The sequence below is a fragment of the Misgurnus anguillicaudatus genome, chromosome 6 (assembly GCF_027580225.2).
Source record: "Misgurnus anguillicaudatus chromosome 6, ASM2758022v2, whole genome shotgun sequence".
Classification (NCBI taxonomy): domain Eukaryota; kingdom Metazoa; phylum Chordata; class Actinopteri; order Cypriniformes; family Cobitidae; genus Misgurnus; species Misgurnus anguillicaudatus.
In genome coordinates, this window is record NC_073342.2 from 22,849,050 (window position 1) to 22,869,939 (window position 20,890).

Here is a 20,890-nt window from a genome sequence, read left to right on the forward strand (position 1 = left end):
AGTTGGTTTGGATAAAAAACGCCTACCAAAGTAAAAGTAAAATATTGCATGCTGACCACCACCCAGTTCTGTGGTTCCCCACCCTGACTAAGTTCCAGATTTCCAGCAAGGGTATCAACACCCAAGTATTTCTATTAAAAACAACTTTCCATTCATTTCCGAAGGGAAACATATGAAAACAATGTGAATGAGGAACAGCTAAATACACACTAACGGCAAAATGACTTAATGACAGGCATATCAAATGCATTAAGGCACACAATCATTATAGCTACAAATTGAAGGAAGTTGTTTACAAGCAAAGAAACACACCCATTTACTGGTAAGCCATTAGCTTACATGATCATACTAAAATTAACCTAGCACAAAATGCGAGTTAAAGTTTTAAATATATTTCAAAAATATACAAAATATGGCCAAAATATATGAAATATATTTTGGAATATGTTAACCAAAATATATTTTTGGCCATTTTTTATATATTTTGAAATATATTTAAAAAAAATAAATACATTTTAAAGCATTAAAGAATATATTTAGCTCTCCATATATTTAAATCCAAGGACCTATATTACCCTTGCATTGAAAGAAAAACTTTTTTTTGTTTTTGTTACGAACCTGTAAACATAACCATTTTAAAAAGCTTAAAGTTAAATATAGTTTCAACATCAAAAATATACTTTATAAAATTAACTTGTACACTGAAAAAAATGATTCATTCAATTTACAATTTTTTTTAAGGTAAGTGGTTGCAATCAATGTATTTAAGCTACATTTAAACAAAAACAATTAGTAAAATAAAATAAAAAACTTTAAACGTTGTTTAAATGTAGATTAAATAAATTGATTGCAACCACCTACCCCAAAAAAAATTGCAAATTGAATGAATAATTTTTTTCAGTGTATTTATTTAAAATATTTTTCTAAATAAATAATAGATTTTTGCCATATGGGATGTAAAATTAGAAATGTATTTGCTTGCACTTAAAATACATTTTGAAATATATGAAGGTTAAAACTAAATATATTTCCAAATTCAAAAATATATTTAATTGAGCATTACTTTCTAGAAAATGTATTTAGCATATATTTAAAATATATTTTTGCCCAGAGAAATTAATTTTTTGCTGTATGGGGTAATCTGATTGGACAAGAGCCATACAATGCTGACATACAACCGTAGTACTCTTTACTGTTTTGTATCACGTCCCACCTATTGTAACAATACTATTTAAGTTTACTTTTAAAGTCAATAACACACGCTTTCTTTGTCACTCATCATACACCAATTCTCATTCATCCATTAACTTCTCAGAAACAGTCCTTCCTGTTATTGCTAGTTTTATGTTAATTAGCTGATGCATTTTAAACTAGCACTAGCAAATCATAAATTCACTTTTCTTTACTCATTTTACACTTACTTTTGTCCACTAAATTGACTTTATAAAAGCAACATCACATTCGCTATCATGCCGTTACGGCGGATATCAGCATGCAGTTATTACTTGTTGCCTGATTATATGACAGCACTGTTACAGATCACGTGACTATGGTGTTATTGCTTTAATATCGCAAGGGCTACGCAGACAGCACCTCTCTCAGACTACCAGCTACTAGTAGTAGCAGAGCGACATGATTACATTCACTTTAACGGAAGCATTGTAACGTTGTGCGTTGCGAGCGTCAACGTTTTGAAAAGTTTAACTTTATGCAAATGATGATCAAGGAGAGCGAAGCAGTGGAGTTCACTTCATCCGTCTCTCATCAGTTATTTTATATATATATATATATATATATATATATATATATATATATATATATATATATATATATATATATATATATATATATATATAATTATTGTATTATTATATAGAATTATTATATATGTTATAACTTATGTTGTTTTTCTTACTTTTTGTTTTTGTTATAGGTCATTTAAAAAAAGATGCACACTTCATGTATGCAGTATTTTGCATTTTAATTAATGAAAACTCATATTTTCTTTTTTCATATAAAAATTGCTGTTTAACAGAGTTTAAAGTTAAAGTTTAACAAAGACAAATGTTAATAGTTTTTTTTTTTACAAAAAATGCATTTTATAATTTTTTTTAAAAAATGTAAAGATACGAACCGCCTTTCGATTGTACACTACATTCAGATGCCACTGCCGGAGTTCGCCCCCTAGTGGGCGCTTTGTAATGAAATTTCTGTTTAATCGTGTTAACATAGCAGGTATCTTTATTGACAGATAAAGTTGAAACGCGCATCTTCCAAGACACCTTTTTCCCTCCTCTAGCCCCGACAGGCCAGCTCTGGCCCAAGGTACTTGGCAGGCAAGAAAACTTGACCTTTGCCCCCGGCGAGGCACAAAGAAGTTGACTGTGCAAACGCGACCGGCCTTGGCATGCCTGCTTGTGGCACTGTAATGCAAACACGGCTATTGAAAGAGACAGGCGGCACACAGCGAGAGCCAATGGTGGTCTGAAAGAGGCGTACACACTTTATAGCGGCTTGCATCTAGCAGTGCATTAATGATAGTATTAGTTAGCTTATATCAGAAATGCATTAGAAGGAAGGGAGTGGCATTTCTAATCCTTGACCTTAAAGGCAGCAAATATAAAAGACAACGGTAACAAATATCGAAATCCATTCTTGAGCTCTACGCTGTACAGCAGTGCTTAAAACAGGCTCAGGAATCAGCTTATATTCCTTTACAACTTTGGTGTAATCGCGTTCGTGGGACATGCATTTGTAAGTGCCGTAGTCGTCTTTTGTCATTGCTGGTATGAGAAAGAGGCATTCTGATTGGGTCTTCTGGCATGTGCTGTTCTTTTCTTTATGTTCCCACCTGTAAGTTGCATGATGGGACTCGACAGGGCAGGAGAGGTAAAAGGGAACATCAGTGGGCACAGTGTGTTGAATTCTTAAAGAAACGAGTGGCGGTGAGCGCAGGTCTCGTTTGATTCTTCCTGCAAAAACATTAATTGGAGATGTAGTAATAATACATTTTCTCATATAACATGGTAAACAGTGTTACATTAAAAAAGTGACAAGGTTAATGTAAAAGCATACCTAGACTTCTGCTGCATTCACTTGTGCTTCCGTTAGCAATATTTTGTATTCCTCTGAAACAAAATTAGTAAATATTTTTAAAAACACATTTTTACATTTAAACATGTGGTGCTTGTGGAATATTCAAAACCATACATTAGTGGTAGTTGGGTGGATGGCTTGCACTGCATTGGTTTTTCGTTCCTAAGATGATCTAAGAGGTTTTTAATATGTTGCTAGGTGGTTGCTTTCACCCAAGTCAAAGCTTCCACAATGCGGTCCAAAAATATGATGGCTCCCTCCAAAGACTTAAAAGACTTGACATATCATTTATATCAACTGGGGTATGATGAATTTAATACTTTAGCTTAGGGCTTTTCCAAAATACAAGTATGAGCAATAAAGACAGCATCTTTAAACCACAACTATAACATGGGCGTTGGAACCATTATATGTGGGTGGGACACTAACTTTTTAAGGCCAGTGCAACTCACTTTTTCCTTAACGCATATGTCTGTTTACTTGTCAAGGGTGCCATCAGTAAAATCCATTCCACTAGAGCAATGGTTCCCAACCCTGGTCCTCGGGCACCCGCTCCCAGAAAGTTTTAGATGTCTCCTTATTTAAAACACCTGATTCGTCAATAAAAGCTCTGGCTCCCCTGCCAACGAGGCTATTGAAAAAGCGGAAGTTTCCGCCTTCCGATTGGTTGCGGCCGAACGTTTCCGCCTTCCAATTGGTTGCCGCCGAACCCCGTCATAGCTCAATACCAAAGCTGATTTCAACTCTACTCGACACACCGCTGCTCGCCTAACAGTGCATTCACACGGGGCGTAAGCGTTAACGCTTTCCATTCACTTTTAATGGGTGACGTCAAGCGTTGCCGAAATTAATTGTGGATCCGTCAGTGCCACGTCAGTGCCGTTGCTCGTGGCAGAAGTTGAACATTTCTCAACTTTTCAAGCGGCAACGCGTGCGTCAGCCAATCAGATGGCCTTATGCAAATAACCTAGGCAGAGCCAGCAAATTATGTTTATGGAAGACCGGAGCATAGGTTGTGGTCACTGTGATTGGCTGTTGGCCACTCTTCAGACAAGCCTTCCATTAAGCGTTAACGCTTACGCCCCGTGTGAATGTACCGTAATGCTACGTACACACCAAATGCTGGGAGGATACGTCTGATCACGTCTTTGCATTAATTTTGTACGTAATCTACTCGCGCAAATCGTTGAACTCGCATCTGGTGTGAACACACAGTAACGGTGCATTCACACGGGGCGTAAACTTTAACGTTTGTCTGAAGCGTGGCCAACAGCCAATCACAGCGGCCGCAACCTATGCTCAAGTCTTCCATAAACGTAATTGGCTGGCTCTGCCTAGGTTATTTGCATAATGCAATCTGATTGGCTGACATTAGCTTTTGACATTGACATTTTAGACATTGGCTTGTGCCGCGAGCAATGAAACTGTTCAATTAAGGGGTGCGTTTCTGAAACAACGACGTAACTCATTGCTGAACGACCATATTACAATGCATCATTGGAGAAACGAACTTACTTTTCACGACTGTTTCCCAAAAGCATAGTAACTTTGTCGCACATTCGTCATTTGAAGTATGTTGGTTTAACAACAGTTGATGATGTCACGTGGGAGGTGAAGTACTAATTAATCTGTGCAAATCGATTTAATGTCAGATTATTGCTGTAAATAACATATATTGCATCGGAAGACTGATTTTGTTACCGTGATTTAGTTATCTGTTGTTTATTTTCAAGATATTTAATTAACACGCAAGTTCCCTCTTACGTCACTCCTCCCAGTGATTTCCCAGGGTCTTAAAGCTCGAAAGTCTGCGCACATGCGCAGATTTCAAACGCCGTGCTTTGATTCTGTTTACAAATTTAAAGACGTAAAATAAAATTGTAATATATTTAGAATGATGGATATAGACTGTACTACATGTTTTTTGCTTATTTTGTTCAAAAGCATGATCAACGTAAGTCTAAATATGATAATAACAAGGAACGATGCTTCTAACGACAGGTGAAGAGCTGTCGTTCCAACCACACAAGTTAGCGATGCAGTTTGCGAATGTTCATTTGAACGATGGTTTCACGAAACACCAAATCGTTGAACGATGTTAGTAACGATGGAACTTACGATGTTCGTTGGCTAACGATGCTTTTGGGAAACGCACCCCAGATCGGCAACGCATGACGTCATCCATTAAAAGTGAATGGGCTGCGTGTACACTTACGCCCCGTGTGAATGCACGGTGAGCTCGCCGGCCGCTCTCATTGAAAATGAATGACTTTCGGCCACTTTGAGGCTCCCGCCAATGGCGGTGTGAAAGCAGTTACAATGTTTTATGTCATACATTTTCTTGGGGGGGGGCACGAAGGGATGCACTGTCAAGTGAAAAAGTTTGGGAAACACTGCACTAGAAGAATGTCCTAATAAATTAAACTCTGTTTTCAGCTAAAACATTGACTTCCACGCAGCTGCATCCGCAAATTCATTCCACTTGGCTCACTGGAAGTCCATATATTTTAATCTCCAGTGCAAGGTAAACAAAACTTTAAGGCTATAAAAGCCATTGTTTAATTTAAATGCACCAGAATACAAGAAAATAGCATCTACTCCAAAAAAAATTTCTGGGGGGCACCACATTTTTTTTCTTCAGTAGCCCATTGAATTAATGTTGAATAAATTTGCTTAACTTAATTTATACAGTAGTGATGTCCAGCTTTAAACATCACATTTAGCAGGACTCTATGTGAATAGGGCATACTTTGTTTGCGACATGCAGCCGTGTTCGGTCCAAGCGCAGTAGGGATCACGTGCAAGGACACAATCCCCACAGGATGCATTGTAGTCCTGACATCTTTGCAGGTCAAACACAGCCATCTGATCGGGATATCCTACAAACAGCTTTTTCTGGAGACACAACCGAACATAACACTCAGTTCCTGCAGAAGTGGCTGATATGTAAAATGTTGTATTTAAGAGTTTATTACCCTTTCAGAGTCAAGTTTCATAGACTGTATGGGTGCTGAGCCACTGGTCAGATGTGTTTCTGAGATGATGAAGGCTTTGTAGTCATCCTCCAGGACTTTGAGGATCGTGCCTTTGTCTAAGAGGTACAAAAATGAACAAGCATGTGCTTCACTCAAATAGCAGCCTTTAGTATTTCAATGTTTCTTAAGTCATTTTGTGAATCACATACGTGGATGGAAAAATAATATTTTGTTACAAAAATACCAAAACTAAAGAACAAAAAACGGAAACAAGGAAAGGGGATGCAAATTGTTCTCTTTGATATGAAGGAAGTCATGTACGCCGGTGTCGAATGGCGGATGGAAACATAGCCTACCTGTGGCCAGCAAGAGCACATTGTGTACGTGTCCATCAGAAGCGTTGACTCTGTCAACCGCTATCTTCGTATAGCTGTCGGTGCTTGTGAAGAAAGGTGTGTCTTTGTGGATAGGATGAATCCAGTCGTTCATCTCTGGGTAGTCTTTAATAATTTGAAGGGTAGGAATTGGAAGAGATTTGCTGTTTTGTACACACTAGGAAATGGAGGATGGAGGTTTTTTTAGGATTGAGATAAACTGGCCATTGTCTGAGGTCTGACAATTGTCTATGCAATCTTACTAATGCTAAAAACAAATGGCAAGAAGTGACCACTCATTTTTTCCAAGAGCCTATTTAGAAATCTATTGTTAGACAAAATAGCAATTCACCTTTGTGTCAAGGGTAAAATCATACAGGAAGTTTTCGAAAACAATGATATAACAGATGGTATGAATTCAAAATGTGACCCAGGACCACAAAACCAGTCTTAAGTAGTACGGGTATATTTGTAGCAAAAGCCAAAAAGACATTGTATGGATTAAAATGATTAATATTAAGCAAAGATCATGTTTCATGAAGATATTTTGTTCATTTCTTTATTTTAGTAAGTGAATGCAGTTGCTAAGGACTTCATCTGGACAACTTAAAGGGATAGTTCACTTTAAAATGAAATTCTGTCATCATTTACTCATTCTCATGATGTTCTGTATGAATTTCTTTTTTCTGATGAACACAAAAGAAGATATTTTAAGAAATGATGGTAAACACACAGCAGTAAGTGACCATAGACTTCCATAGTAGGAAAAAAAATATGATGGAATTTAATGGGTACCGTCAACTGTGTGCTTACCATCATTTACCAAAATATTTTCTTAGTCATTTATCACAATAGTTCCAAAATATTTTTTTTGCCTATTATGGAAGTCTATGGTCACTTACTGCTGTGTGTTTACCATCATTTCTCAAAATATCTTCTTTTGTGTTCATCAGAAAAAAGAAATTCATACAGGTTTAAAACAACATGAGGATGAGTAAATGATGACATAATTTTCATTTTAAAGTGAACTATCCCCCTAAAGGCAATTTTCTCAAACTTTTGATTTTTTGCACCCCCAGACTTTCAAATTGTTGTTGTTGATGTATAGATCTGAATAAAAAAAGACTTATGATTTTGTTTTGTGGTTCTGGGTCACATATAGTATTTTCAATACCAGATTATTTTGAATCAAGAGTTCACTCAGAGCATAAAATGTTATTGCAAGTACAACACATGGAAAATGTACATGTGTGGATGGGTGTTGCTCTCAAAAACATGGAAAGATATTGTGATATCGTCATTTTTGGGGTTTGTCAAAAACTGAAACATTCAAAGCAAACATGATTGATGGGCTCTATCTTACACCCGGCGCAATGCAGCGCAATGCGCGACGCAAGTGTCTTTCGCTAGTTTCCACCCTAATTTTCACGTTTAGCGCCGCGTTGTTTAAATAGCAAATGCATTTGCGCCCCCTTTGCGCCCATGGGCGTTCTGGTCTGAAAAACGAGGTGTGTTCAGGCGCATTGTTGGCGCGTTGCTATTTTGAGGCAACTAAAATAGACTACGCCATTGACCAACAAAAACCTGGTCTAAAGTCTAAAGTCAATGGCGCAATGTGTTTTATGTTATTTAAAGAGCGCTTTAGTAGGCTAATATGCGCCTATAAATGGGAGGACAACGCGGGTTTGCTTATCACAAAGTACATGAATGCGCAGCAGCACAAAAATGCTTTTAAATATGAAAGATTAAAGGATTGAATGTAAAAGATTATTATTGAGTCTCTTGGACATAATTGAGGACTTATTATGAGACGTTAGAAGGCGCAAAGAGCTGCTTCACCTGCAGCCTGGTAAGTAAATAAATGCTTTGCTTTGAACAAATGCGTGTTTTTAAATGTTTTTTTTAATGCTACCTCACGGATTTATTGTATATGATGACTCTGTACCTGTGGATATGGTGAGATGAGAAACATTTTTAAGTAATGCTTAAAAAAACTCTTTGCTAAAAAAACGCTGTCCAACGTGCTGAAACGTGGGGAGAGCCGTTTGTAAATTCTTTATCTCCTGTTTGTTACAAATAAAGTATTTTTAGAGTACAAACCTTATCTTAGATACTTGTAAATTATGTTTTGATGATATTGGATAACCATACATTTAAAGCAATTACAAGCCTGCTTTTTACTTCCATGACTAAAAGAAAACGGGTTTTAAAGGTTTCAATAAAAAAATAACAATTTCAATATAAGGGAAAAACAACACAATTATTTAACATTATTCTTAAACTGGGGATCTTCTACCTCCGCTTAGTTTTTCAGTTTACAAAGTCCGTCATCTAAATAGGGATTAGACATAGCGCCAGCGCAACTTGCTTTTAAAGGGATGAGAGCTGAGTCTCTCATTGGTTTACTGCACGTTACGCCCAAAATACTCCCATTACAATAGGACCTACCCTTTTCGACCATGCGTTCGGCGCAAAAACCATTTTTCCCGTCGTTAAATTAGCAAAAGTAGATTCGGACACGCCCATTTAGACGTTGCGTTGTGCGCTTTAGACAATGCGCTTAGATCGTTAAAATAGGGCCCTAAGAGTTATATGTGCAGTCTGTTGTTGTTACTGACTGTTTTGTTTTGGCCTTTGGTTCTTAGTGAAAAAGACGTGACTCACTTTAGCTGTTTGTTACCAAATCGTTACCATTGTAATGTGTAAACAACGTTATAAATTCATCTGTCGGAAAATTTTAATTTCATTGCATGTTGTAAAGTTGTGTGTTCCTGCAGCCTAATGCTTTAGCAGCACAAAAGGCTTGTTGTTGTTGATTCAATTCCAGGGAACACACATACTATAAAATGTATACCACTGTAATGCACTCACTGTAAGTCGTTTTGGATAAAAGCATCTGTGCATCACGTGTCTTGTCAAAATAAGTGCCTGCTGCAGATGCATCTCATGGGTTTATGATAAAAGAGACGCTTGCGTTTGCCAAATACTCGCATAATATCATGCGTAATCAAAGTTTACTGTTAAGGGAGTGTCTTGCGTGTATTTTGTGATCGTAAGCGTCTCTTTTATCATATACGGTTTTGACGCGTGTGCAGCAGGCACTAATTTTGCCAAAACACGTGATGGACATGGTTTACATGACGCAACAAACACATATTTTGAAAATGCAAGCAACACACATGACACTTATTTTAAATTAGCACCCCTCGGATGAGCAGTCACAAGCCGCCACTGCCTAAACCAGGGGTGTCCAAACTGTAATGGTGCTTTCACACCAGACACGAATGAAACATTAAGCGTGAGTGATTTAGATGTGAAGTCAATCCAAAGACCTGCGTCTTTGCATTGACTTCACATCTAAATCACTCGCGCAAATTGAGAGTTTCAGGTGTTTGACGCCCGTGATTCCTTCGAGTTTCTTTGGCGGATATTTACGCCGCATTTACCAATCAGGAGCTTGCTCTGGTGGTGACGTGATTATGATGTAGTTAGCTGAGGCAGAAATACAAAACAACAATAGAGGACAAAATCATCATAGCTGTGGACACCCGACACATCTATGTACTTTTATAGAAACAGGAATAAAACGGATCTAGCTTGGACAAGTGAGGAGGTCGGAAAATCTGGTAAGTTGTAAAAACGCTCTTTACTCAATAAAAAAAAAAAATTATATATACATATTAAGAATAGAAGCTAGCTAAAGCCAGCAAATTGAGCATATTCGCATTTAAAATTCATGTGCGAATGACACGAATTTCACATGCGAATGACGCAAATTTTACATGCAAAATGTGCGAACGAAGCGAGTTAACTCAAAATGTTCAACCGTCCAACTACGTACGAATAGTGCAATTTATCCGCTTCAATCACGTCTGGTGTGAGCGCACAGTTAGGGACACTGTCCTGGGCTGGGTTTCCCGATAACAATTGAACTTAGCACTTAAGAGCGCTTTCTACGAGCTACTTAACAAACATTCGTTGTTCATTTACGTGCGTTTCCCAAAGATGCACGTGAAACGATCGCTCGCAGCTGGGTTTTAAGTGCTACTTACGAGTCGCTATCCATTTGTCAAGTGCTGAAATGTCACCAATAGAAGGACTCGAATTCGTAGCAGAAGCTTGTTTAGGCTAATGATCTTCAGCCGATGTGCACTAATATTTTTAATAATATATTTTCATTATTGTTCAATGACTTTTTAAATGTTTTAATAATTTATTAAATATTCTTTTCCGTATTTAGTTAGGACTCGTCCCACTGCGAAATGCCTTCTGTGTTTTAGATTATTAATATTATTTGTTGTTTATTATCTATGTTTATTTATTATTATGGATTTTTGCATTGTACCGTAAATATTTATTTGGTTTCTTTAATTAGATGCCATTTCCCTTTAAAACAATGTTTAGATGAATTATAGCAACAATCGGTATGAACCATTTATCAATTTGCTATACCAACTTTTACCAAAATACAAAAAACTTTTACCAACTTGTACAAAATAAGTTTTCCTTCTTTATTAATTTATGTTTAGTCATTTAAATTTGATTTCTCGTTTGAATTTTAAATATATTATATTATATATTTAATATAAAATAAACAAAGAACCCAATAAATAAATAAACATTTAAAACATTACATTTTCGTCATTGCAGGAATGCAATTTGCTGGTTGTCCTGTAGGTGACCTTGTAACTCTTTTGTCTTACGATGCACTTATGAATGAACGATTACTCCAGAGCACTCGTAAATCTACAATGATTTTCAAGTGCTACTTAAGTTACGAAGCTTTTGGGAAACAGCCTGTAATTCTAAGATGATTTGTACGATCGTTTTTACGATCTACTTAGCCTTACGATGCTTTTGGGAAACCCGGCCCAGCATAGTTAAGGTCCAAATCGCTATATATATTTATATTTATATATATATATATATATATATATATATATATATATATATATATATATATATATATATATATATATATATATATATAGGCCATTTTTGCTTTTATTTAACAGAAAATGAGAAGAGGACAGGAAAGTACTGTGGGGAAAGAGGGGCACGGGATCAGCAAACGACCACAAGCTGGAAATCGAACTCGGATCACCGAAAGGACAAAAGCACCACACGTTGGAGCGCTGCCCACTACACCATGAGCTCCGACAAAAATTAGTTTTTGGCCTGTGATGTGCGGAGGGGAAACTCTGCAATGGCTTCTGATTGGCCAACATGGCTTTACAGTAAGAGATAAATCACCACCTGTTGGTTTGGCATGCTTTTGACAGTGCTTCATAACGGGTTTTTGCGTGTTGGTGTGGACCCAGAAGGAGGGGAAAAGTCAGCTTATAAAAATACTAGAACTAGGCCTTAGTAAGACCTTGAGTAGTTTGTTTAATTTTTAATTAAAGTGAAAGCTAAGATGCAGGACGCATGCATTTTATGATTAGACAGCCCTAACCTAAACAAACACAAACTATGAAAACAGGATGCTTAGAGGCTAATTACTTTGGAATGTGGATAAGGGCTTACCGTTCCTGGTCTTGGGGTGGGAATTTCCTTATTATAATCTTTAAATGATGATCTCTCAAAGACACCATCAAGAGCTTCCAACGAATATATGCAGACAGCCGTAAAGTTCCTATGACAAAAGTGTTCAAAGAGGTATTCAATACATCAGGTGCACATAAATGTCATTTTGTGTGATTTACTGTTTTCTATATAAAATCATAATGTAAAGAACTTCTTTGAAAAATAACCTTGATATCTTTAATATTGAAGTAAGATCATGAAATATATGCGAAATCAGTGAATGAAATCAAACTTGGATGATCCTGATCTCATCATTAGATTATAAAACTTTAGCCTGGATTTCACAGACAGTGTTACAAATGCTGAAATATTGTTAATCTCCTCCTTTTTTGCTTCCCTTTATATAGACTGCACTATTAACACACCACAATAAGGAACCTCACTAACAGAAGAAGTAACAATAACCCTTTATATTACAAAATAACCCTTTACCAGCTACTAGAGAAGAGGGCATACACCCGCGAGTCTGTCCAGTTCTCAGCATGCAGGACAAAAACGTCCTGCAGACGGTTGAAGTACAGCGACTCATTAGGAATCCCACAAACAAGCCGCGCTTTTAGGAACGAGGACCAAATGTTCTGCAGGAACTGCTTGGGTCCACCTTCATCGACCTACAGATGGATATTTTTATAGTTGCTTGTTTTATCACAGCGTTGGCAAAGATCATGTTACACTTGCTCTTCATTAATGCCCTTTATTTCTTGTTTGGTTTTATAAATAACCAAGAAAACAACACAAATCTAACAAACCCTAGAGATAGACAAACACTGTTTGTGTCAGATGTGAAATATTTGCAAAGTGTTCAATACTGAGTTGGATATCTGGGATTTTTTCAGTGGGAATCACAAATGAGATCTCTACAGACGACTACATGTTTGTCCAGTGGCAACTACCGTATGCGTTTCAAAATTAAGGGGTGATCTGTCGACTGAACAGTTGGTTGCAATTCGCAATCTCACAGCTAGATGTCTCCAAAAACCAACACTGCTCCTTTAAAGCAACACTACGTAGTTTTTTTACCTTTAAATAATGTCTCTAAAATTATTTCAGTGATAGAACAACTTTTAACTGGACAAATTGTACTGTTGCTGCAACCTGAGCAGCCTTCTAGCTGCTACAAGCACACTCTGAAAGTGGCGGTGGAGGGTAGAGCACACAGCCCCGCCCCTCCCCTTGCCTGCAGAAGAGTGTCTGATACCAGGCACTGTTGCACTTTTCAACCACATGGGGGAGCTGTAAGTCATTTTTACATGGAAACTACATAGTGTTGCTTTAATATAAGCTACATTTCTGAACAATAAAACAAGTTAATAAACTACTTCTCACAAATAACCAACTTTAGTTAAACCATTACTATGATTATTATGACTATGACAGAGATGTAGTTAAAGGTGCAGTGTGTAAATTTTAGCGGCATCTAGTAGTGAGGTTGCGAATTGCAACCAACAGCCTCGTCCGTAGCTCACCCCTCGCTTTTGAAACACATAGAGAAGCTACTGTAGCCACAACCGGACAAACAGGTCATCGTCAGAGACAACTTAGTAAAAAAAGTTTGTCCATTAAGGGCTTCTGTAGAAACATGGTGGCCCAAAATGGTGGCTTCCATGTAAGGGGGCCCTCGGTGTATGTAGATAAAAACAGCTCATTATAAGGTAATAAACACATAACGGTTCATTATGAAAGGTCTTTATACACCACTAATAATATAGTTTTGTATATTATTTTGCTTTTCTGTCAAAAGATCCTTCTAAAAATTACACACTGCACCTTTAAGATCATACATTTGTTTTTGGATTTGTTTCCCCTACTATAGAAGTCAGTGGGTACCGTCAGCTGTGTGCTTACGTTTGGAAAAACATGAGGGTGAGTAAATGATGACAGATCTTTTATTTTTGGTGAACTACCCATAAACTCCAGCCGTGTAGATTTAACACTGGTGATTTTGCTGTGTTACGGTATTGCGGATTGCCGGGAATACTCGTCATTGGCAGGGAAGTGTTTTCTCTTAATTGACGAGTTAACTCGTCAATGGCGGAGAAAGAGTTAATGATGGGAAACATACCTTACACACTCGAGCCACCCTTGATATCCAAGGATCTGCTTCTGGACTGGTGTCTGAGTTTTTCTCACGAAACAAGACGTAAATCTTCTCATTCATGGTATCGTCGTTGCGTTTGGCCAAAAAACTGGAAATGAAAGTGGGTTCTGCATGGAAACCCAGAGAGAAATGTTATCGATCAAAATTTGCTCTTTCATTACTCAGAAGATTATACGGAGCTCTTAGTTGTGTTTCATTTAAGTATCAAGTAAGTTTTACATGTTTAAAGTGCTTATAGAGAAATAAAAACACAAATGAGACACTTGTTAAAATTTTGAGTATGGAGCTGTAAACTAATGCACAATGTACAGGTAAAGACGTCTAAATTACGGTCAATTTGATGAGAAATGTTTGAGATCATACAGTATGTAAATCTTCGATAATATTTTTGATTGCAGACTTGGCAAATCGGAGCTCAGTTTATGACATGCTTGGATTTCTTTTGAAACACTAATAGAGACATTTGTGAGAATTTAATTATCTGAAACACAGTAAACTTAAGCAAATGTTTCCATTTGCTATCTATTTAATTTCACTGAAAAATCATTGAGTTATTAAAGAGATCACATGTACATTTTTCTTTCATACGAGAAGTGCCAACTTCTTTTTTGAAAATATGCTCATTTTCCAGCTTCCTTACAGTTAAACATTTGATTCTTACCATTTTGGAATCCATTCAGCTGATGTCCAGGTCAGGCGGTACCACTTTTAGCATAGCTTAGCATAATCCATTTAATCTGATTAGACCATTAGCATTGCGCTAACAAATAACCAAATAGTTTCGATATTTTTCCTATTTAAACCTTGACTCTTCTGTAGTTACATCGAGTACTAAGACCGATGGAAAATTAAAAGTTGTGATTTTCTAGGCAGATATGGCTAGGACTATACTCTCATTTTGGCGTAATAATCAAGGACTTGCTGCCGTAACCTGGCTGCAGGAGGCGCAATGATGTTACACGCAGCCTGAAAATAGTCCTTTGCTATTGAAACTTACCAAGGGGACTATTTTCGGGCAGTGCATAATATCATTGGGAAAAATAGGAAACATATCGAAACTCTTTGTTTATTTTTAGCGCGATGCTAATGGTCTAATCAGATTCAATGGATTATGCTAAGCTATGCTAAAAGTGGTACCGCTAGACACGGAGATCAGCTAAATGGATTCCAAAATGGTAGAAATCAAATGTTTACTCTTGGGGAGCTGAAAATGAGCATATTTTCAAAAAAAGTGGAGTGTCCCTTTGAAAACCTTATTTTTTTTTAAACACAGTGAACTTTGTTAATCATCAGATTGTTCTGGTGACGAGTGCATTTTGTTCTGTCTGCAGAAGATGCAAGGTCAGTAAATGCAAAGCTTGCCCAGCCACAATTTAATTATCACATTAAAACTAAAGTGTGAATTTAGCTGAGCAAGTGGGAGTAAAGCCACAAACGTTTGGTTGACTAAGCAGAGATGCTACTGATGGCTATTCAAAAGCAGTCATCAGCAATTTGAATATCAACATATTTCTTATAAATTTATAACAAATCAAAACCTGAGAGCCACTGATCATGCATCCATAAACTGATTCGGTTTCCAGCCTTCCTGCGAAACTGCAGAAGAGTCCCATCATTATACAGAGGAGCTGCAGCATAGAGATCTCCATCTTAACATATCATTAAAAAAAACAAAAAACATTAATTTACCAGATTGACACACTCACTTATACATACTATATGCATTAAAAGAAATCCTATGAATAAATAAAACTGTACAAGATATGCAGAATAATTAATGTGAGCTGAAAATGATTGGCTCTCTGATATACCTGCAACCAGCGATAAGGAGTTTTGCGTGCATGTGTGAGGTGAGATCCCAGTCCCTTCCATTGTCAGAGTATAATTTTCTCCAGGATACTGTTAAAAAGTAGAAAAAAAACTGGTGGGCTGGGCATAGTTTAGCAAAAAAATAAAAACCGTTGACACAGAACAAGCAGCTGTCACTTTACAAAGGAAGTATAAAACGAGAATACCACAAGTACGTGGCAGAAAAATTTTGAAGTTATAAATATAACAGAGGCTTAAAGTCTTCTTAAGAAATTTTACCAGTTTCCAACACCTTGGGTTTTCTCCGTTTGTTCCACACACGAATGTGCAATTTTGAAATTGCTCAATAACTGTGACGACATTCTCACAGGATTTCTGTATGGAAGAAGTAACAATAGTAAGACAAAATGTGAAAAAAAATATCCAAAACCCCATCTTTGAGGGGGGGTTGGGTCTAGAGTTATTTAATGCATTCTGACTTATTAACACAGTTTAATAGTTGGTTTCCTAATGCTAAACATAGGCAAGGTGTCAAAAAAGCAGCTGGAAGTGTGCACTTCGCCAGTATTCGTAATTTTTTTCGAACATGAGAGATTCATATGTAACAATCTTGTTTTTTTTTCTTTTATGGGCAATTCCAGTGCAGGAAGTACAGTGGAAGTCCTTATATGGGCACTTTAACCAGAATAGCGCACACACACACCAACGAAGAGATGACACAAAATCAACTTCACCAAATAAATGTGTTATTGTTTGCAAGGGAAATTTAAGTTTGTTCAGCTTCCCAATGAACCAAGCATTATGGAAACAATGGATATAGTTTATTTATCAGGGGTAGTAGCGGAGTTTGTGTGTGTGTTTGTTGAAAGCTGGATTTTGTTGAAATGGGGTGGCCCCAACCGGGTCATGAGTCACAGGTGGTAAGTAAAACAGCATCAAATGTTTGTGTTTTTTTGGCAATCGGCATGTAAGTGCATATAATGTAAATGACAAGAAAATTTAGTGAATAAAACGTTATCCAGAGACAAAGCGATTATGTTTTGTGTGTGTTGTTTGCTCGTGACTCGCTCCGCTCGTAGTACGCCTCCCAGAGTTTGGGTTTATTCGGAAAGTATCAGTACAGCTGATCTGTCTTTTAGAAATCTGATAAAATTAAGACTCTTCGGCGATATGAAGGATGTAATATTACTCTGTAGATACTTAAAGGGGGGGTTTAATGCTGCGTTCACACCAGCCGTGGAAGTCAAGCGCGAGTGATTTCAATGTTAAGTCAATGTGAAGACGCGTTGACGCATGTCTAGTTTGCGTGAATGGCAACATGCGAGTTGAAAAATTTTAACCAAGCGTTAACCAATCAGAAGCTTGATCTAGTAGTGGCGTGATGACAGGAAGTGAGCAGAGTCGCAGAAGCCCCTCCCACGACGCAAATTTGCGTGTGAATGTCTCGATGACTAGAATTTCACACGCAAATAAAGCGAGTAAACCCAAATGTTCAATCAAGCGGCGAACTAGACGCAGTAGACGCCAATTTGACGCCTCAAATGTGGCTGGTGTGAACCCACAGTAATGCTACGTACACATCAAACGCGGAGCATCGCATTACTCCCTCTAGACTACTCGAGGGATTTAACCTCGTGTCATGCAAATTTTTCGCTCAAGTTGAATATTTTTAACTTGGGCGAAGAGGCGTTTGAGGCGAATAGCGTGTGTTTTCGTGGCAAACGCGCCGCCCATATCGCGTCATTCGCATCGCCCCACATGAGGACGCGTCTGATCACGTCTTTGCTTTGACGTTATATGTAATCTACTCACGCAAATCGTTGAACTCGCGTCTGGTGTGAACCCACAGTTAGAGTTGGTTTCCTCATGCTAAATATAGAATGCTAAAGTGTCAAAAAAGCAGTTGGACGTGTTACAGAGTTTGTCTGTGCCGAATGCACTTCGCCAGGGTTCATGCAAGTGTCGGAAAGTGTTTTCGATTACGGGTCCAACTGACGTTTCAGAGGTAAGCCATACGATGTAATACATTTTGTGTTATGTTGGAAATAGGCATGTAAGTGCATCTTATATAAACGACACGAACATGTAGTGAATCATAAGTTATCCAGTCAGTGTTGTATAAAGTGTTGCATGACTTGTGACTCGCTCCTCCCGCAGCTGATAACTCCTTCTTCCGAATTTTTTCATACGTTATTAGAAAGACTCAGTAAAGCTAATCCGTCTTTTTTAAATCTGATAAAACTAAAGACTCTTCTGAGATATGAAGGATGTAATACTTCATAGCTCTACTTCACTACTCTATAGGTACCCCAGAGTAACATCAGATATGCAGAAACAGCTTGTGTTATGGGAGCTTTAAGATTAACATGAGATAAGCAGAAACAACAACATGATAACACAGCTTTAATAAAATGTTTAAACTTACCTCAGCACAAATTTCTGAACTCAGGGTAAAGTTCTAAAAAAAAGAATAATAAAATACTTAATAAAAAGCTAAAAAACACTTGCATATAGAAACAAGCTGTTAGCAAGAAGCTATTGAACCTCTCCCATTCAGTGTCTGGATGGAAACTTTGTTGTAATCAATAAACAAAAATGTACAAAACAACAAATCACAAGCTCTTGAAAACAATAGGGGATGTTTTCTCCCTGATCTATGACACCATTAATGTTTAAATAATTAAACACAAGTTTAGCAACAGCTTTCTGGACCTCCTGATAAAAGAAATATTTCATGAGTGGCGATCTGGGGTCTCATTTATAAAGCGTCTCATCCTCAGGTCCCACCCTGCAAGCCCATTCTCCCATTAAATAACCTTTGCATGTGTTTCCAGCCCCGTTTTTGTGCGCCAGTCCCACGCAAAGGTTGTGATCTATAAAAAAAACTTAATGGGAAAATGGGCTTGCAAGGTGGGATCTGAGGATGATTCATGTACGCACACTTGCAGGTGATTTGTGATTAGTAAGGTCCTACGCACAGTTTTATAAATGAGACCCCTGGACCATCCGGACTGGGTTAAATACTACACATTAATAAAAAACTTACAAAACAACCAATCAAATGTTTACCACTGTTTGCTCCCTGATCTGACACAATTAATGTATCAATAATTGAACACAATATAGCCCACTGATAAATCTTTCATGTGCACCTGTTACGTCCTCTGTTAAAACTTTTCCACTGCACTTGTTTATTTTTATAAGGACTCACAAAGCTTATGTTAAACACATGACATGACTTCTGTGGAAACTTTAGAGTCAGGAATGGAAAGCTGATGTACTGAAATCAACCCACATCTATAATTTAAATTACTTTGGACTACCAATTACCAAATAACCATAGTTTACAGCCTAAATACAGACACAGCACATTTTCATGTAATTTGTTTCATCTATTACATGGGTATTGTAATAATATGGCACTTATTTTACATAATTTATACTGTATATTAATATTATAATGATATATTGGTAGTATGTCTGTTGTTTAGTAATTACCTTTAGTATTTTTTGACCACTGTCCACATCAACCTGTAGTACATGGTTTATTCCTCCAATAAACAAATGATTTGACTCTTGAAATAAAACTGTATGGCTGCAATTTCTGTCGTATGACAGTCGCTTATCACCTGTGAAGACATATAATCCTGTGTAAAATAACACTGTCTAAAATATAAATTAATTATAATATGTCTCTCTCAAATATATTACAAGTTCGACTATCTCGTGTATTCTTTTAAAAGGTATATACAAATACACATATACAGCTACACAAAATATAGAATAAACTGTAAAATACTATCAAAAATATTGTATGCGGTTTAATATTGCGCATCATTCTTACCTTGATCGAGTGTCAATCTGGGATTAGGTGGGTCTTTAGGAAAAACACACTGAAAGCATACTCCACAAAAAAGCCATCGATACACCAAATATCTTTTGATATGGACAGAGAAACGGGTTTTCATGATCCAGGTGATTAGGCTACGTTCACTGGAACATCGCTGTGCTATCGTCTAGCAACGTACAAAAATAACAGCAGCACCCCCTGTGTTCTGAATGATATACTATAGGCGGTTCACTTCGAAGCGGCCGCCCATGGTCAACCAGAACCATAATTTTAGTTTATAAATGAACATGGACATTGACGAAAGAATTTAATTTTTAAAATGTTTATACATTTGAATGATGTGCTCCTTATGTTGTTGTGCATGTATTGTGTTATGTGCGGTTTATATATGTTTTTACTTCCCTTTAATATTAAAGTTTGGTTAGTCTTTGTAATATTTGCAGACAAGTTGCTATATGTACGCTTCAGTTTTCTTTTAAATGTGTGTAATAACAACGTGGTAAATAATAAGTTATGTTTATTTATAATTAGTATTTATACGAATCTTTTGCATTTTCAAAATTTGATTATTTGCTCACATGTGGGTGAATCCTCGTTTCCTTTCCTCGCGTCTTGGCCCCACCCTCCTAGGATGCAAGCGAGGAAGGAGGAGACGAAACATTAAAGTGCAACTATTTCATTGCTAAAAACCAACGTTTGTGTATTTGGTATAATACAATGTGTCCGCGTGGTTTATGGTTAAAAATCACATCTTTACATCACCAATCTCAGAAAGTAAACTGTTGTCTACAATCCGTGTGTTTGTAGTCCATGAAAAAAGATTTACGTTGGAGACGATAACTTGCGCTATCATTTACTTTGGGGTTTGTTTCTTTTGCATATTGTTAACATGTACTAACACACTTACACACCAAAGGAAATGTAAAATCGTGAATCAGGTGTTTTGGTGCTCTTTAAGCATTAAGTGAAATGGCATCTTTCATTCTCTATTATCAAATTATCAAGTGCATTAAAGGAATATTCAATTTTCTTAAACGAAAAATCCAGATAATTTACTCACCACCATGTCATCCAAAATGTTGATGTCTTTCTTTGTTCAGTC

The 20,890-nt window shown here is 37.0% G+C and overlaps 1 protein-coding gene across 1 annotated transcript; it reads right to left on the bottom strand.

Annotated features, from left to right (window-relative positions):
• Window positions 1-1,961: 1,961 nt before the first annotated feature.
• Window positions 1,962-19,978, bottom strand: sema7a (semaphorin 7A (JohnMiltonHagen blood group)). Its single transcript, XM_055192826.2, has 14 exons — window positions 19,783-19,978; window positions 19,437-19,567; window positions 18,364-18,396; window positions 16,218-16,313; window positions 15,941-16,028; window positions 15,668-15,778; window positions 14,094-14,236; window positions 12,464-12,642; window positions 11,972-12,080; window positions 6,428-6,623; window positions 6,072-6,187; window positions 5,846-5,991; window positions 3,076-3,128; window positions 1,962-2,972 (listed from the first exon to the last, which is right to left on the bottom strand). Exons 1-14 carry the CDS (start codon window positions 19,904-19,906, stop codon window positions 2,605-2,607), a joined length of 1,893 nt encoding a protein of 630 aa, XP_055048801.2. The 5' UTR covers window positions 19,907-19,978; the 3' UTR covers window positions 1,962-2,604.
• Between the last annotated feature and the right edge of the window lie 912 nt (window positions 19,979-20,890).